Source organism: Haliotis cracherodii, unplaced genomic scaffold (genome assembly GCF_022045235.1).
Source record: "Haliotis cracherodii isolate W230 unplaced genomic scaffold, xgHalCrac1.p SCAF_22, whole genome shotgun sequence".
NCBI classification, from domain to species: domain Eukaryota; kingdom Metazoa; phylum Mollusca; class Gastropoda; order Lepetellida; family Haliotidae; genus Haliotis; species Haliotis cracherodii.
The window spans coordinates 3,634,505-3,653,883 of NW_027266278.1; the positions used below are offsets into that span (position 1 = coordinate 3,634,505).

Sequence of the window (19,379 nt, forward strand, 5' to 3'; positions counted from 1 at the left end):
TCGGAGAGCGGGAGGTCCGGGGTGTGATCCCCGGCCGCGTCATACCAAAAGACGTTAAAAGATGGTACTTGTAGTTACCCTGTCTGGCGCTCGGCATTAAGGGGTTAAAACAAGGACTGGTCGGCACGGAGACAGTATACTATGTCTGAGTGGGGTATTCATGTTAAACTGCGGCATGGTAGCTCATTTATCTAACACTATATATCGGCATCAGTCCGGACTGGTACAAGCAGCCACACACACGTGCAGGCACTTACCTGCATTTACCTGGCATATTGCTTAGTGATGACAAAAAGCATCAGCAACATGCTTTTTCCTAGTAAGACCACATCCCGGGTAAGAGGTATTCTTTTTCCTTAGAAGGACCTTAAGAGTTGAGTCATTATTATTATCAAAGTTTTTCGTTATGGATGACGGGAATCGAACCTTAAAACTCACATATCGTGGAAACTTGTGTAACGCACGGTTTTCCAACTGACGCGCTGGTGACGAAAATTTGTTCAATTTTACTTGTCATGACTTTAGTTGGTTTAACGACTGCACGTGGTTCATTGAATTCCCTTTTACTGCGACACACAGCATAGTTTCACTATAAAGGTACCCCGATGGTTTCTTATTCTTTCTGGTATTTCTTGCATTTAGACGGTTCATAAGTTGGATAAAACACCTCGAGCTCTGGCATAGCCCTTGGGCTTTTCCCTCGCTCGCGGTTATATATTTTTATCCAAAACCCCGGGATCGTGTTATATCCTTCACATAATTACTTACTGTGTGTCAAAGGGCCAGTGGAGTAGCCCGGCGGTAAAGGTGTTGCCTCGTCCCTCCGTAGACCCGGGTTTCATTCCCCACAAGGGTACTTTCGTCTGGTGGCCACCGCGATGGTATTGATGCTGTAATCATAAATTCTACCTAAAACAATATTCACTCACACACAGTCAATAAGTCAAAACCTTTCGGATATCCGCCAAACAAAAGTTCTTCACAGTCTGCAAACGTATTAGAAAGTATGTAATCCTAGAAGGGACATTGTCGCGTTGTCGCCCTTTGGTAAAATAAGAATATATTATTCAAAGCGCGACAACGCGACCTGCGACAAAGCGCCACATGGCCAAAATGTCGCGTTGGCTCATTGTAGCGCTTTGGTAAATTTTGACATATTTGGCTTGTTTCTGTAAGTGCGATAATGTCCCTTCTAGGATTTCATAGAAAAGTGCCTTTTGCTGATGAAGGAATTTATACTTTTTATGAGTTGCGTTTCCAAGGCGAAAAGCTTGAATTCAAATACGGCATTACACAGAGCATTACTCAACAGCTGTTCCAGATTATACAAGTGCTGAAGCGGATTGCACCTGATTATTTTTCCAAGGCAGCATTTTTCTGAAAGGTCTCATGCAATGTGGCCTGACAGTCAACAATTCCTGACCTTATCTGAACAGCTGGTAAGGATCTCACGCTACACGAAGATCTCTCAGTAGGTGGGTTAACGGTTCGGCAGAGCACGTATGTACTTAGGTTGTTTGTGAATGTTGTTTATTTGTCAAGATGTAAACTCCATGGTATTATCCATCCATTATATTGTGATATTATTTGACCCGTCAATACATAGGGCCGCTTTTCTGTGTAGAAGTTGCGTGTTTTAATTAGTAATCTTTTAACTCGCAGGCGGCAAATGAACCTAGTTGTGCAAACCATACCACCCTGTCTTGTTTTGATGCAATGTGCAGTGAAGTTGCTCACAAGACTATGGCACAAGTTGCACGTGAAATATTGTGCGATTTGTATTTGTTGTTCAACGCCACACTTAGCAATATTCCAGCTAGACATATGTGGACTGTAAATAATCAAGTCCGGACCAGACAATCCAGTGATTGACATCATGAGCATCGACCCAAGCAATTTGGAAACGATGGCATGCAGCAACCAAGTCAGCGAGCCTGACAACACGATCCCGTTAGTCGCCTCTTACGACAAGCATAATCGCCTCTTACGACAAGCATAATCGCCTCTTACGGCACGCATGGGTTGCTGAAGACCAATTCTAACCCAGAATCTTCACAGGTCGACTGTGCTATGTAATCTGGCCAGCACATTCACTGGACGACACTGCGAATCGGTCCTATGTGGTATCGGGGGACGATTTAGATATTGACGATTTTTATGCACTGTATATTATTCAAACTGCCTCACGACTGCGCTATTGTTTGAATCTTGGTTCCTTAGGATGCTGCTGATCACTCTCTTCCTCCTCCCCATCTTCACCTCCCCGGGGGTGTCGGAAATGATTGACCTCCCCTTCACCGACTCCTGGGGGAACACCATCAAGTCGGAGTTCTGCATGCCCGTCACACATGGCGTCCTCAACTGGAGAGCGCATCTCTTCTTTGACCATCCGACTAACAACATGAAGGTTTGTGTACTGACTGACTGACTGAGTATGGTTTTACGCCACTTTTAGCAATATTCCAGCAATATCACGGCGGGGGACACCAGAAATGGGATTCACACATTGTACCCATGTCGGGAATCGAACCCGGGTCTTCGGCGTGACGAGCAAACGCTTTAACCACAAGGCTACCTGGCCGCCCCAATGTTTGTGTACACTTAAATTATATGTTGTACGATTTAACAACTTCTGTAGATATGATTGTTTGTTTGTTGTTTAACGCCGCACTCGGCAATATTCCAGCTATGTGCACGCACGCGAATATACTGTATTTATGCAAAGACCCGTAAGGATACGGGTAGAAAAACCCATGCTTGACATAAGAGGCGACTAACGGGATCGGGTGGCCAGGCTCGCTGACTTGGTTGATGCATGTTATCGTATCCCAATTGCGTGAATCGATGTTCATGATGTCAGTCACTGGATTGTGTGGTCCAGTCACTGGATTGTGTGGTCCAGACTCGACCGCCGTCATATACCTGGAATATTGCTGAGTGCGGCGTGTAACAAACAATGGCCCTGGTGTATACGCGAATAATAAAAGAGCGAACGAGGACGTCAACCGGATGGTAAGCAATTTTGTCTGACGATATGGCTGAAATACTGCCGATGTGACGTTAAATCTTAACTCACTCACTCACTCAATTTTGTCTGTATTAATTAGGGGCGGTCGGACGCCGAAGACCCGGTTGCGATTCCTGACATTGGTACAATGTGTGAAGCCCATTTCTGGTGTCCCCCGCCGTGATATAGCCCTTGTCATTATTCAACATGAACATGAAATCTGTCTGCAGTTCTATTCCGGAGTTGTGGTCGAGTCCAAGGATAACGGGAAGGAGTATGTGATTGAACACAGCCCCCGCCACGGCGAACTGACCACAGGAAGCCAATACTGTGGTCACTTCATGGTGGACTACACCAATCAGAAACTCACCAGCATGAAGTTTTACATTGAAGGGGTTAACGGCCCAACCCCCACACCAGATTACCATAGAGGTCAGTGGTAACAGCATGATGAATGTTGTAACATGTCAGAGTGAGAGTTGTTTGACACGCAAAGGAGCCGTCTAAGCCAGATCACACATTCTGACCATTCAATTGATGTTTTAGCGAGCACTTACGACAAACATCAAATTTGGTCCGATTTCGTGACGGAAAAGCCACGTAACGGGACAGTGAATTGTTACGTGTCGATACCTAAAATGAAACAATATGTTTACCCAGAAATCTGTACGTAAAAGAACAGACAGGAAACAAGTGATATACAAACAACAAATGTATTACACAAATTCAATAAGTTTACAAATCAATACAAATTACAGCGCATGAATTACAATGGCAGTACACCGTAGAATTGCAGTACAATATTCAATAACAGTGTACTAATATGATGGCAGCGGTCAGTATCAAATACACAAATACAGTGGTGATAGCAAAAGTCAGTGATAATAATATATATTCACCTAGCTGTGATAGTGGTCAAGCTTCAGAGAAGGACTAGGCAGGGAAGCAGGGAAGATGTACGATCCTCACATGAAAGCTGGTTGCGATGTGATGAAAATGCGTGAGAGATACGTAAACACGTTCTTGTCCCACTATATATATACAGCCTAACAAGCTACTGGAAAATTTCTATACAGTGCCCTCGCCAGTCTAACGGTACTAGAACATTGAAGAAGTTTCCATAACACACTATCGTCGTCCGCGGTATACCGGACCGAAAGTTAACACACCACATTAGCATATAGTAACTTCCTGACGACTGATCACTGTCAACCACACAGTTACAATCACTGTTAAACAGTAACATACACTGCCATGTAACAAGATAAACACGTAGAGCTGATTTCTCAGACATCAAAGTATAATAATATTATTGTTGCAACAAGTACCATTCCGAAAGGAAAATCACCCAGAACATGAGTAATTTTGATCCACTTGTCGAAAATGGAATAATTATTATCGAAACGGTGCCAAATAAAAGTATTATTAAATGAAGGACCACAAAAACAAATTTCCAAAAGAATGAAGAAAAGCAAGAATATAGTATATAGTGACATGATGTTATTGTACTATTATAGGTCACGTCCTCTGGGAACTGAAGTCATTTGACCCCAACAACTACTTGAACCACTGGAAAGCCCTGGCCGACGGTCAGTTTGACGAAGGGTCGGGGTCAGTTGTCGATGACCCTGCAGGAGGGGGAAATAAGGTACTGCGGGTGTTCTACGAAAAGGGCCAATACGTCAGGCTCCATTCGCACAGGGGTCTTGGCTTCTATGCTAAACCAACGGCTCCACAGAAGGCCTTGACCCTAAGCTATGACCTTTTCTTTGACCCCAACTTTGACTTCGTCAAGGGAGGTAAGTTGCCTGGACTTTTTGGAGGCTGGGTGAATTGTTCAGGGGGGACACATTCCGACACGTGCTTCACGGCGCGGCTGATGTGGAGGGAGAACGGGGATGGGGAAATCTACGCTTATATACCCTCTGAACAGGTGTCATCATTCTGCCATGATGTCGAGTGCAACTTCGTCTACGGCAATTCCATCGGGAGAGGGAGCTGGAGGTTTCAGAAGGGAAAGTGGCAGACAATCACCGAACACATTACGCTCAACACTCCCGGGAAGACGGACGGTTTCGCGAAGATGTGGTACAACGGCCGCCAGGTCTATGAAATCAACAATGTCAACTTCAGAAACAATGCTAACATTATGATTGATGGAATTTTTTTCTCAACCTTCTTTGGGGGAAGTACCTCGAGTTGGGCCCCGACTCGTGACTGCTACACCTACTTCAAGAATTTTGTCCTGTCCACTGAAAACATTGATCCACCTCATATTGTGGGATAGGGGTTTGATTCCTCGCTTATTTGAAATAAAACAAATACATGTAAATGTGAATCTGGACATGGTTTTTTATCTGTGATAAACGTTCTCTACTGTTGTTTAACGCAACTCTCAACAGTATTCCGACCCGTGAGATGAGGTGAGGTGAAATGGGGATTAACGTCGAGTCCAAGATTATTGCACTTATATAGCGACGTGCATGTACGTGTGTGTGTTTGTGTGGCTGCTTGTACTAGTCCGGACTGATGCCGATTTATAGTGTTAGCTCACTGAGATAGCATGCCGCAGTTTAACATGAATATCCCACTCAGACACAGTATACTGACTCCGATCCGACCAGTCCTTGTTTTAGCCCCTTAATGCCGAGCGCCAGACAGGGTAACAACAAGTACCATCTTTTAACGTCTTTTGGTATGACGCGGTCGGGGATCGAACCCCGGACCTTCCGCTCTCCGGGCGGACGCTCTACCACTAGACCAAGGAGACGGTCCCTCCGACCCGTGAAGATCTGGGGTAGAATAGGTCTTCAGCAACCCATGTTTGCCGTAAAATGCGACTATGCTTGTCGTAAGAGGCGACTAACGGGATCGGGTGGTCAGGCTCGCTGACTTTGTTGATGCATGGCATCGTACCCCAATTGCATGGATCGATGCTCGTGATGTCAATCACTGGGTATATGGTCCAGACTCGGTTATTTACAGACCGCCGTCATATACCTGTAATATTGATCAGTGCGGCGTTAAACAACAAACAACTACAACCGTTCAACAGTATTCCAGCTATACATGTACGCGAACGAAGGGGGCAAGCAAATAATCTAGTGGACAAGATAATACAGTTATTAATATTATAAGCCATGATGTTTGTATTAGTAGTCATCACAAATACATATGCTCCTAACCCTTAATAAAGTGAGGGTTTATGAGTTTCAGTTTTCTTTGAGAAGCCTGAAAATATGAACCGTGAACGAGCCCCTGGGCCGTTTATTACATCACCAGTGCTGTCAACTGTGACTCGACAACCTGGTGACATGATTATTCCTCTTATGTATTGGTCTCCATAGCTCCACAGAAATCCACACAAAGAGAGAGAGAGAGAGAGAGAGAGAGAGAGAGAGAGAGAGAGAGAGAGAGAGAGAGAGAGAGAGAGAGAGGGCGAATGAGTCACATCACAAGATAACAAGATTTGCAGTCATATCGGCAGTATTTCAGCCATATCGTGAGTACAACAATTAAAACATACAAACGGAATATGTGTAGAATACCTGTCAGCAAAGGACAGTAAAATAACTAGAGTATATCACAGACATATTTAAAACTAGTATGGAACGATAAAACGATATTACTGACAGACAGACAGACAGACAGACAAATGTATTCGGTACTCCAGGCCACCGGCCCATAACAAAATGGAAATATACTGTATATATATTTGCATGCTGAGTAGATTTAATAATGATTTACCGTTCAACACTGTGTTTCCGTTCGAATGTTCATGACTTGGAAGAGAAATTTACCTAAGCTTTTTATAATTTGTTTGTTTTCAGCTGACATAAGTCTTATAAAATTCTCAATAGAGGGAGGGGTAACGAGACGCTTGGGAAAAGAGTTTCTTCTTGCTCTAGAGTACTGGTCACAAATCATAAGAACATGGAATTCATCTTCAACATGGTTATGCCCCTTCGAAAAACAGAAAGTGCAGACACGATATTACTATACATAACAAAACATGATAAACACGAGGTGGAGATCGAGTTAGGCCACCATACTAGGAACCGTGGGACACACACAAAGAGATGTATTGAAGATATCAACTGTACAACTAAATATCTATCTCAAATATTTACAGTAATCCTTAATACAATATCAATAATTTCTAAATACATTTTGGTAGACATCCCGTGTTTAACTTACTTGCCTTTGCATGTGTTTATGACGGGTGCGACAGGTGGTGCAGGATACGCTCACCTTTTCGCAAACACCAGGTACCCTCATCATTTGAGAGTGATTCATAAACACAAGCTTATATATAGTTGAAATTGCAAAATGAACTCTACTTTAGAATAGATCAGGGAGAGGGTTTAATCGCTTATATTACAAACGTTCAAGTTAACAAAACCCTTAAAATATTCAGGTTAGGTAAAACAATACCAAAGTCCATAACTTCCTATTTTCACGAAACTCACATAAAAAAACGGATCAAATACCCATTCAAACACTTACAAACAGTAAATCTATATTCACAGCATTCTCAATTATTATTTTTAATATTATCTTTATTATTATTATCATTATGCACAGATTAAAATACAAAATGCAGCAAAGAGGGTTTAGGTGATCCTGGCACAGTCAGGCTGGTTAGGCTCATCACCAGCTCAGGGCCCTTACCCCCTCTACACGCAGCCCAGACAGCGAATGGGACTTCTCACAGGAAGCGGGGTGGTCGGGTAGCCTAGTGGTTAAAGCGTTCGCCTGTCAGAAATGCTGTATTCCTGGTAGCAAACCCGGGTACTTAACAAAGCCTAAGGCACCGAGAACAATTGGGAGTCGGACAACTTGGTACTTTGGATGCAAGCGTGACATTTCGAAAGCGAGGTCCGCATATTTGCCATGTTCTTCCTCAGTCTTGCCTATCACATTAGTGTCAAGAGGCACAGAACATTCAATGATATAAATAATTTCATTGGATTTATCAAAAAGGACAAGGTTTGTTGGCCTGGATAGGTCTGAGGCTGTTCCGAAGAATGTTTTATTGTTCATTCTCATATTCCAGGTCGTACCATGGATATGTGAAAAAACACAAGCATGGCGAAGAAGGTAAAAAAGATCGAGAAAAATATAAATAACATGTCTGCATTAAATACAGGATCAGTGCCATTAAACATATCCGCCAAAAAAGTCGTTTTGGCTGACAGACCCACCCACAAAGGAGAAAACCCCAATGATTTGTGACGGGGTTGGCATAACATTTCTTACAACATTTCTTACAATCGTAATCAAATGATAATTATAAGCATTAGTGCCATGGTACAGTAGCTCACTTGGGTATGTAGGCAACGGTGTAAAGTGTCAAGAACGACATCCACCTAACTACAGTTGCCGTCAGCTCAGACCTTAAAATATGTGTGAATAAATAAAAGTGATTGAGACGCTAAAATCTAATAGTTTATACAAAATATGATGTCATCATACGGAGACTTAGGACGAAATAAACCCACATGGTCAAGTGAGCTAACAACATGATTTACGAAACATGTGTCACCGAAAATGATGATTTCATGGATCTAAAGAGTGAACTTACGCTTTCACGAAACCTCCTACCGAAGGCACAAAGGAAAAGAAAGTTAAAGACACAGTTACAAACAGTGAGAGCGTTCCCGATTCTGCCAAACACTACGCAAGCATACTGACACTTCCGGCGTTGCCAAATGGACTGTTTGAATATGAACTGCAGAGATGTACAAGAATGGCTCAAGATGGACATCAGGGTCACTGCCAGGACAACGAGGGTCAACTTGTTTTCATTTCTGCCGCCCAACTTGTTACTGGATTTAGCAGCGGACCTGACACCTGACTTGAGAATACCATGCCGACTTCGATACAAGTGCACCAGAATCAGAGACGTTGTCGTGATGAATATTACAATAGGTACAATTAGTTTTATCACCATGTTTACATATCCCCTGTAGAACTTTGTATAAAAGTTTGAGAACATAAATTCTTTGTTTCGTGGTCGCAGCCATGTCTTGTTCAAATAGGGCTCCCAGTACCTTTCAGGGGCCATGGCGATCCAGTGTGGGATGTTAAACAGGATGGAAAATATATAGATTGCCAGAACAATCCATCTGATAATTTTTCGGGTCATCATAGACTTCACCTGCAAGGGCTTAGCAACCATGGCGTATCTCTGAAGAGCCATGGCTGCTGTTATATAGATCCCTGTGGTGTAGGCAGTGTGGGAGATGGGACCCAGTATCGACTGGGATACGATGGCAACGTGGTCAATGAAGTCAGTCCCCGGGTTAAGCCACATTATGCCGTCCAGGATGGTAATAGCGACAAGGTACACGTTGTCTGGGATGGCTAGGTGGAATAACAAGGTTGTTCCAATCGAACTCATATTCTTCTGACTCAGAACCGCCATTGTGAAGAAGTTGCCAAGAATGCCCAAAGAAGCTGCCACTATGATGAAGATTCCATAGATCTGCATTTCAGGGTTGTACCGGATCCCGTAATATACAAACCAGTCTGGTTCCTCCTCAGTAACATTGATACCTTGGTCCAAGGACCCATCTGTAAGGATGCTGGTATAATTCACCACATCGTCAGTGATATTTGTATAATCCATGATAAAGGTATAAGTGTCTCTAGTTGTCCTGATGCAAGTACACACACAGAATATACGTTCAGCAAGTTTTCACCCGCGAATGTTCCAGTGTCAATGTACATCAGTACTTATAAGAGCAGCGCTAGTTGTTTCCATGACACAATTTCTATGTAGAGAATAATGAAATCGCCTATTATCTCTCGCCAACCACTTTAGCAATTAACCTCTACTACCGGATGAAAACAAGTTGCATATGTTTATTGTCAGCACATCCTGTCCTGGTCTGCCGCAATATGGCGTGCCTAAATCCGCCGCGTGGTACATCAATACACATCAGTATCAAAGTGATAGCAAATGGCATCATTAACAATTTGATAGCTCTTTGAAAACTGTCCCTATGATAATTGTTATTGTCACTAAGCTGACACAGCGACGTCGACATTAATTCTACTATACCACAGAGTGAGAAATTACGAGGTTAGTACGATGGCCCATACTCGCCAGTGGTGAGATCATTTTTCACTGTATGCCTCTATATTTTATCTGGCGGCTGCCAGATACTTCCACTTGTGAGGTCATTTTCCCCTGTAAACCTCTATATTTTATCTCACAAGTGGAAGTATCTGGCGGACGCCAGATAAAATATAGAGGCATACTGTGAACAATGATCTCGGTAGTGGCGGGTATGGGCCACCGTAGTTTAGTGTAGAAGTGTTGGACATCGTTAAGCTCTATCATGAGTCACAACAAATCAATATGTTAGTTTGGGTGTTTGTGTCATATTCATGGTGGAGCCTCAAGCTAGGAGATATGATAAAAACACCTGAGACTCCATTTTATTGTTTAAACGCTCGATAATTTTTCAGGAATGGAACGGACCAATTTTTGGTTTTACAAATGAAAGATTTCAATTTTTGTCAGAAAACATGTGCTGCCAGCGGGGTTCAAATGATCTGAGGAAGTGAATGGTCGGACACATGACGATATGATGTGAAATTAACTATTAACCAAGCTAGCACACCTACATCGGGCAAACGTTGGCTATGCATCGGCAACAGCCGGCAATATCGGCTGTCGGGCAAATGCTGGTTTATTGGCGCTGACACCATTGAACCTGACATATGATTTGATTTTGTTATGATAACATTAAAAAAAACAAAAAACATTTGTCGATTACAATGTGATACATATTAGATCTAATTTAATTACGAATAATACAATAATTCTATTCGAATTCTATTTTAACTTTATTTTTAATGTTGAAATGAAATAGATCAAGCACATTCACTGACCAGTTTTGGCTGCACATATACAACAGACAGAGAAGATACAGACGGGATTCGTCACATCTTACAATTCATTCAGCAAATTACAAGATGTTAGCAAAAGTTTGAAATATCGCGATCGGTTTTGGTACGTTGGTCGAACGTTGTTAACATGAATCAGGGGAAGCTACTCTTGTAATAGAGGGCGCTGTTACTCACGCGCGTTTTCAAGCAGACGACGCGAAAGGATACTTCGAGGGCTGAGGGAAAACCTATTTTGCGGTAAGTGTTTACTTCATTACTGTGTTGACGAGGTGTTCAATTCTTTTATCAAACCTTACAATTGAAAAGAAAAACAGTGTTCATTCAAAAGAGTCAACGTGAGTAGATCTAGAGCCTAATGTTTTGGAAATTAGAGAAACACACTCCTGTCAATGGATCCTGCCTATTTTACGTCAGTGACAAAATCCGTGGAATATGTCGTGACACTGCATCCTCACTATTTTTATTTTGTAAACGCCATATACATATTTCTAGCCGGACAAGGGCAAATGCAAAACATGACACGATATGTTTTATTATCATGTACGATGAACGACCCACGAGTCGCAATCTCGGGGTGAGAGGATGACAGCGGTAAGCAAATGAATAGCAAAACAATTATTTACACTAGTATTTTTGAATGAACATTGTTTCATTTGTCTTTGTCGCAGTTGTATTTGCTAAGTGTGAGAATGGGTAAGGTTAGGAAATTAATTACAAACTCGAATTTACAAGTCAATTTTGTGATTGCTGTCAGTGAACATGAAATTCATAACGGGGCTTTCGGAAACTTTCAGCATTGCGTGTGCATGTCATACGGTCTAGCTAACATTCCTACTGATCGATGAACGGAGCTTTTATGCCGGGTTCGGTTTTCGATCACCACACAGTTGAAATGAAAAATTGTTTTTAGATTGAAGATTTTAATGTCATAGTTACTTGCGAATTTTGGACATTTTCTGAATAAAGGGCGAAATGAAAGGACAGCTCTTTTTTTAAACAATCACAATGTATTACAGGTGTGGGTAACTTTATCTAGATCTACCTGGATACCTTATGTAGACCTAAATATCGATCAGAAATCTTATACCGATGTATGCAGAGTTTCAGATGGCCATTGTTCACCATTCATAGACTGATAAGATTCCAATTTGACAGATGGTTTGTTTAAGTGGTCAGACTTTTGACAGATAGAAAGGCTAAGCAAGGTGTCACAAGTTTCATAATTTCTTAATTAAATAGTAAGGATTACTCCTAGATACAATTTTAATTTAATAAAACAATGCACAGCCATCAAATCTTGTAATGGAATTTCTTAGCAGCAGATGTCTTTGCATCGTACTTTCTGTGTCATAGGAAAACACTGTCTCCGGCTATAGTGCCTCAGTCAAGCGCTTTAGTTATCGCAGTGTTTAATTGGCCAGATAGTATATATATATGTTTTCATCCAATCACGAATGGATTTGTTGCTATGGTTAGTCCACCATTCTTGTTGATTTGGCTTATTGACTTTTGCCATTGACTTATTACATTTGTTTGCTCCAAGTCAGTGACCTGTATACAGTGTCTTGTGTGTAAATCACTGTGTATGGTGTCTGTATCGATCGATTAAGGTGTAATCACGCAGTTTCATTTTGAGATACGGCTATTTCAGAATCGAATACTAGTTCATATTTAGCAGATATTAACTGCAAGAGAGTTAAGATAAAACTTAATAATTATTTTTGTTCTAAGTTTATACGGGAAAGGAATACGAGAAAAAATACTGCAGGTCATTATCGATTGTAGATAAACACTTTCCAGAGCCCTGTTTCAAATTTGCTTCATTTTATTTGTTTATCATGGGCCTTTTTCCTATGTTTACCAGCAAAGTAATTGTGCATAAAATTACTTGTCCCTGATACTTTGCTGCTATTCTTTTGCATACAAGTGTTTGTAATGTGTACATACCTTTGTATCTGTTTTTTAATGATAAACGTTTATTTGCACTTTTGGTTTACCATGATATATATATATATATATATATATATATATATATATATATATATATATATATATATATATATGGTATGATATAATAAATTAAATCTGTTTTGTGGTAACCAGACGTCACAGGATTTGTTCAATATTATGGCTATGGCTATGGCTATGGCTATTTTCCTAAAGTAAAAGTACTTTCCCCTAGAAAATATTTCTGATACATGGCTCCAGATAAGGACTCTATGTACAAATGAAAATATGCGAGATAAGATTATGAATTAAGGAAGGTCCCTGATATCTGTGCATGGCCAAAGCTGTATTTAAATATTCCCCTCAACCTCATTAACATCATCATGATCATAGCTAAGTGCTCACTGCTGCTACACAAATTTCAGAATATCTTATAAAGAGTAACCAATTATATTTTTATATTTCTATTTAAGAAAACCAGAGGTTCAGCCATTGCCTGTTTGCAAAAAATGGATGAGCTGAATGAACTCTTAGCAGCTTTTCCAAAATGGAGCAACTGAGAGAGCACTGGTGAGTATATTGAATTTCTTTGGATGTATTAAGTATGGGAAATTCACTCCAAGTGTAATACATGTTTCTAATTGACATATTTATAAGCATATATTCAATATCATTAAGGGGCCTTCACACTAACTATGGTAATCTTCCAAAGGAAATATCACGCTAACTTATTTTTGATTGACATACAAGATTGATTGCACACCTAAAACTTTTCCCAGCAAGATCATAAAAAAATATTGACATGAGAAACTAATTAGGAACCTACCATGAAATATTGGGAGTAGTTATGGTATTTGCATATAATAACACATGATTCAATCTTCTTCTTTACACAAATTAAAAACTCAGCAATTTACTTACTTGGATTCTGATAATTCCGGGGTGGGGCCTTCTGCTTTTAGCCCCTAAATTTGAAAAAAGGCCCACATTTTCAAATACAATGGGGTATTTTAACATTGTGCTGTATGAGTAAGTTAGGGTGTACCTATTGAATATATGGAATTTTCGCATAAAGGGCCCATGTCAGAAAATTCCTAGAGTGAACCGTGTATTTATTAACAGGTGTCAAGACTTGAAATAATATATACAAACCTATGTATGGAGGTGCATGTGAACAGGATATTACTTATTCTATTCTTCCATTATGTTATCAATATCTTGTTTTGACACACTTGCCCAAGTCCATTACTTGTAACTGTCAGAGTACAGTAAATTACTTATAATATGTACATTGACATGTCTATGCTATCATTTGTAAACAGAAGCTGAGGAGGAAGCCTGTAGCTGGGGCCTTACAAGTCACTGACAAGTACATGGTGACCCGTGTAAAAAAAAGCTTCAAGTTCCAGGAGCAAGACTTAGAAATGGCGCAAGGAAAACGCGTACTGAAAAACAGAGCTGCAGATAGGGAATCGGCAAACAAAAGTGCTGAATTGCAACGGAACAAAGAAACCCAAAAAATTGGTGTTGACAAACTTATTTTTCACAGGTTTATGACCCTTGCTTCATGTTTTTGAAGTTGGTACATATATTGCCAGGTTCTCTTGGACACTACTGAAGTTAATAAATGAAACTTTCCGTGCTTATCTGAGGTACAAACTCCAAAAAGATGGTTTTAAGAATTTATTTTGTCTGGAGTTATGGCCTTTGCTTCATGCTTTTTTAACTTGATGGAATGGGGAAAAAAGGTTTGTCACGCAAACTAATTTAAAAACACACAAATTTAAAAAAAATAATTTTGCAGGCCATTATGAGGGGTATATGTTTAGACTGAGTTGTAAAACTGGTTTTGAGAATGTATGTTTCACACCCGCCTTGTCGCAAGTAGTAAGACTGTTTTCTTGTAAATAATAATAATTTGATAATAAAGTTTATTATTCTATTCTGCTCTTTGTGTTAAACTATAAGTATTAACTACACATGTATTATGGTACATAAAAATAGTACTGTAACTAGTGTAAGCATTTCGATTGTTTTGTACAGCTATAAGCATTCATATTACTTACAGTTGGTTTTAATCGCCAGCACACAAAGTCAGCGATCTAACCCACTCAGCCACCGAGGCTTCCACAAAAATGGAAGTCCGACAACTGGTAGCCTAGATCACGTACTTTGAATACCCCCCTGACAAGTGTAAATTGGCACGGCTCCCATGGCCGAAAGCTATGAATACGTGTGCTGGCGATTAGGTGCCTCACCCTGGCAGGTGTGGGTTCGAATCCCGGACAGGACTCAACCCCAAAAAGTACTAGAATCTGTACTTTACTAAGAAAGTGTTATCCCAAATATAACATTAGTTACATTTGACCACTTTCTAAATGGCATTGTGTATTCATAGCTTTCGGCCATGTGAGCCGTGATAATTTACACTTGTCAGGGGGGTATTCAAAGTACGTGATCTAGACTACCAGTTGTCGGACTTCCATTTTTGTGGAAGCCTCGGTGGCTGAGTGGGTTAGATCGCTGACTTTGTGTGCTGGCGATTAGGTGCCTCACCCTGGCAGGTGTGGGTTCGAATCCCGGACGGGACTTAACCCAAAAAATTACTAGAATCTGTACTTTACTAAAAAAGTGTTATCCCAAATATAACATTAGTTACAGATGAGATGTTGTCAGTAATTACTACTGCAGGCAACTACTTTACATAACATTAGCCTATTTAAGACAATGGCAGATGAACAATCTAACGAAGCGTTAAAAATTAAAGATTGTATGTTTTTGTCTATTTTTGAAGATATCGATAATTCTAAATGATTATTGCAAATTGTTAGCCATTTGTTTCATACTTTATGCATTCATTTGGAAGAAAATCAAGAACTGCCATCAAATATTATGAAAGGAAAAAATACTGAACATCCCAGCTGCCATTGCAAATGAGCAAAGAAGAGAAAAGGCGATGAAGCCTGAAGGACTAGTGCTTGGATGGTGATAGGATTTGAGATCCAGTCTGTCAATAAAATTGGCGCATGCGTCATTTTGAGCCAATCAGAAGGCCGGGCGCGCTTTGCGGATTTGTCAGACTTACTTCCGGGGTCAAACGACACCCGAGAAGCGACATGGCAACGGTTTGTGCTATTTTCACTCGCGATATCCGTTACGTATCGCTGAGATTGGATGTATACCTTGACCCAAACCCACAGGGTCGGGAGAAAAAATGTTTGAGGCTGATCAAGATGTGCGGTAGGCCTCACAATCAGTTAAACGTCGCAACCATCCTCCACGGGACCCACGTCTGCTAGAAGGTGAGTATTTGCACGAATTTCCGCACTTTTGCACACATGCATACTCAAATCGGGTGAATGACAACACGTAGCAAGTTATGATTTTACGCATATTATAAACAAGGATAATGTTTGTAACTACAAAATCATTTTCGAATTATGTATTTTGGCAACATCGGGCATTGAGTTAGCAGGTCATATTGCTGGCGAGACGGCCGTGACACACTGTAAACAAATATTTAAGCGATCTGATTTTGGTTAGTGCAGAACGAATTCTACTATTATTATACCCCGCCCAACAAAGTTGGCGAGGGATATAGAAACAGGCTCCGTCCGTCCGTCACGTTTCGTTTCTGGAGCATAACTCATAAACCGTTCAATATTTTTTCATCAAACTTTGCAGGTCTGTCAGGTACATGCTGAACTGGTGCCTTTTGCTATTTAGCAGATCTGGTGGAACTTGTATTCTTCTTTCTTAGATATGATTTATTTTTTGCAGATTTTTAGATATGATTTAGTTTCAAAATCACAAAAAACACAATAAGTCTATCTGTTAATATTGCAAATTACTCGAGCATAATATTGCAAATTACTCCAGCAGTAATAGTTCTTTAAACATAGAAAAATAATCATTGTCAACGGTTTTCGTTCCATAAAATCTTTCAATTTATTTCATATGAGTTCCCATTAAATCATGCTTTCACTATTTCAGCATTTCTATGAAGAGACAGGGCCCATGCAGTAATGTGAAATGGAATCATCCCTTCAAGGTTAGAAAGGAGAGGAAAATGTCATGAGAAGGAAGTGAATTACTAAAATATTTGGACATAAATAATTTGAAATAAAAAAAACCCATCTTAGTTAATATAAGAAAATTATTGGTTTAGAATTGTTTGCAACACAAGTTATTCACTGGTAGTGTAAGCTTAATTATATACATTTAGTGAAACAATACACATGTAACTGTTAAAAACGATTTTAAGTGTCAAGTCATATTTATTAATTTACTGGAAATAATAGCAAGATTGTTTATGAACATGGTCAAGTGATGATATCAATTATAATCTAATCAAGTAATCAATAATTATTCCAACCAGTTATTTAATTGATGCCGTATAAAAATCAGATTAATATGATGTAATTGCACTAACTAACAAACACTAAATGTTTGATGGTACAACATCCACCTGGTATAAAACTTAGCTTGTTAGCTCTTTGTATAGGACATAATAATTTCTTTTTAAATAATATATTTTTAAAAAAGATAGTGTTGAAAGTGATTGCCAGTATCATAATGCATGCTACTTATTTCAAGATACACAGAAGACACTATCTCTTTGTCACACCCTGATCAGGCATTATCCAGAGTGCCTGATCAATTCTGATACAGAATATATTATATAATTCTGAATACATTTCATAAATAACTGTGATGAATATTGAAATGTATTTAACCCAAAATGTAATTCTTTACCATGATTTGAGGAGACTGTCAATATTTGAAAATTGAGCAAAAATTAGTGTTTATTTAGAATGATGGTTATTTACATATTGTTCAAGTTTTGGATATGATCATGTTGAGAATGAGCTTCATATTTACTTCACAGTGATTTTACTGGATTCGGGATATTTTCAAGTTGGGTTTTTATCTTTTGATATGAATTTACAAATTTTAAAACAACTTTAGGACATTATGGATGACAATCAGTCAGTATCCTAGAAAAGGAACTGGTCTGAATCCCTGTTTGTGTGTATTTTTATTATTTAAGGAAAAGTCATGTTCACACCAATATTTGTGAGGCATACTTAGGATATATGTTTAAACTCCAGGTGTCCAACTACCTGATATTTGCATTTAAGTGTATGTTGCTTTATGCATAAGTAATACTTCTCAATTCACATGTGATTTGTTAAATAAAATATATATTATTTACTTTTATGACCTTATTATTTCTTCTTACTAAGTAACAATCATGATGTCAACAGGTAATTTTGTTGATCAAAGCTTTGTACTTATGACATGTTTAAGTCTTTGGGTGGCATTTAGAAGAGAAATTAAAGATGGTGGTGTTGCTCATAATTACAGCTGACATCCATAAATTCTCTTCCTAATGAGATATATGTTGTACTTAATTTACATGTTTAGTTGTTGTCATGAATCCAAGAAGTATTACTGTTAAGTCTTTAGAATAAAAGATCATATATGAATTTTAATTTGTTGTATATTTTATCAAGGAAAGTTAATTGATGCGAAGTACTGCAGAGCGTGTCTTCAGATACTTTTGCTATCGCAGGTTTCCCTTTTCTGGAACATGGAGGATTGATTTGCCATAACCATGGCAGTTACAGGTGCTCATTTTATCTTGGAACCTCTCAATGTTTTCCACTGTTCTCACATACATGTACCTAATTACTGGCTGTTTATTAAGTCCAATATTCTGGAAGTTTTACCAGGCATTTTTATCTAAATTTAGAATTCCAAACTAAGTGCCCTATGCAAACAGATTTTGGTAAAAACTAATGAGGTATAATTTCCTTACATTCTGCATTATTTTAGGATGGCATAGATATGTTAAAGAGGGACAGTTTACTGACATCTGCTGCAGATTTTGGGCTGAATATCAGCCTCTGAGCAGGTCTAGATTTATCCCTGGTGACACGCCCGACCCCATGTTTCAGATGCCCAAATAAAATATATGTTATGATTCATTTATTACATAATAAAACCAATCTAGCAGTGGGGAAAAATAATGTACTGCTTTAATTTTATCAACTATTCTTTTATGTTTATTGATTAAAAGGAGACACTAACTCTATGTCTTTCAGGTTATATTGGTTTTACTTAAGGGACCAGACAAAAAACGTGGGCAATGTAACTGTTGACAATCTATTTATTGATATCCATATGATTTGTAACTTGTGCTTGTGTTTACGGTTTCCAGTACTTTCAATATACTTAAATTACGATGGAAAGTAAAAACAAAATTAAATTAATCCACCCTTGGATGAATAATATATTATTGACATGCTGTAAATTGACAATATAGTATGCTCTGCCTGACATGAGTGCTTCGAAGTAGTGCACGCTTCTAACTTTCAGCCATGGTGACTTCCTCATTGACCAATACACCATTACATCGGACTTATGACTCATTCTCACTCCCGATATGCAATTTGACAACTAAAATAGAACCCAAAACAGATCATGTATAACTCTCTTTAGA

General features: G+C 39.3%; 2 protein-coding genes across 3 annotated transcripts; one reads left to right on the forward strand and one right to left on the reverse strand.

Moving 5' to 3' along the window:
- Nucleotides 1–1,458: 1,458 nt before the first annotated feature.
- LOC139471290 (uncharacterized) lies at nucleotides 1,459–5,339 on the forward strand. Of its 2 annotated transcripts, none has more exons than XM_071253591.1 (4): nucleotides 1,459–1,500; nucleotides 2,221–2,407; nucleotides 3,238–3,439; nucleotides 4,525–5,339. In XM_071253591.1, the coding sequence occupies exons 2-4, from the start codon at nucleotides 2,222–2,224 to the stop codon at nucleotides 5,292–5,294; spliced, it is 1,158 nt and encodes a 385-aa protein (XP_071109692.1). In that variant the 5' UTR covers nucleotides 1,459–1,500; nucleotide 2,221; the 3' UTR covers nucleotides 5,295–5,339. The 2 variants fall into 2 exon arrangements, with proteins under 2 accessions (XP_071109692.1, XP_071109693.1); XM_071253592.1 differs by having other exon boundaries at nucleotides 1,460–1,475.
- Nucleotides 5,340–8,683: 3,344 nt separating this feature from the next.
- Nucleotides 8,684–9,638, reverse strand: LOC139471437 (FMRFamide receptor-like). The gene is made up of 2 exons (XM_071253802.1): nucleotides 9,061–9,638; nucleotides 8,684–8,738 (listed from the first exon to the last, which is right to left on the reverse strand). The coding sequence occupies exons 1-2, from the start codon at nucleotides 9,636–9,638 to the stop codon at nucleotides 8,684–8,686; spliced, it is 633 nt and encodes a 210-aa protein (XP_071109903.1).
- Nucleotides 9,639–19,379: the final 9,741 nt, after the last annotated feature.

What these genes read in the sequence shown, in the direction of transcription:
- LOC139471290 (XM_071253591.1), top strand. Translation starts at nt 2,222, where the DNA reads ATGCTGCTGATCACTCTCTTCCTCCTCCCCATCTTCACCTCCCCGGGG. An exon ending in ATCCGACTAACAACATGAAG is followed by an intron (nt 2,408 to 3,237) that starts GTTTGTGTACTG and finishes ATCTGTCTGCAG; the next exon opens with TTCTATTCCGGAGTTGTGGT. An exon ending in CACACCAGATTACCATAGAG is followed by an intron (nt 3,440 to 4,524) that starts GTCAGTGGTAAC and finishes GTACTATTATAG; the next exon opens with GTCACGTCCTCTGGGAACTG.
- LOC139471437 (XM_071253802.1), bottom strand. Translation starts at nt 9,638, where the DNA reads ATGGATTATACAAATATCACTGACGATGTGGTGAATTATACCAGCATC. An exon ending in ATCGCCATGGCCCCTGAAAG is followed by an intron (nt 8,739 to 9,060) that starts GTACTGGGAGCC and finishes ACATCTCTGCAG; the next exon opens with TTCATATTCAAACAGTCCAT.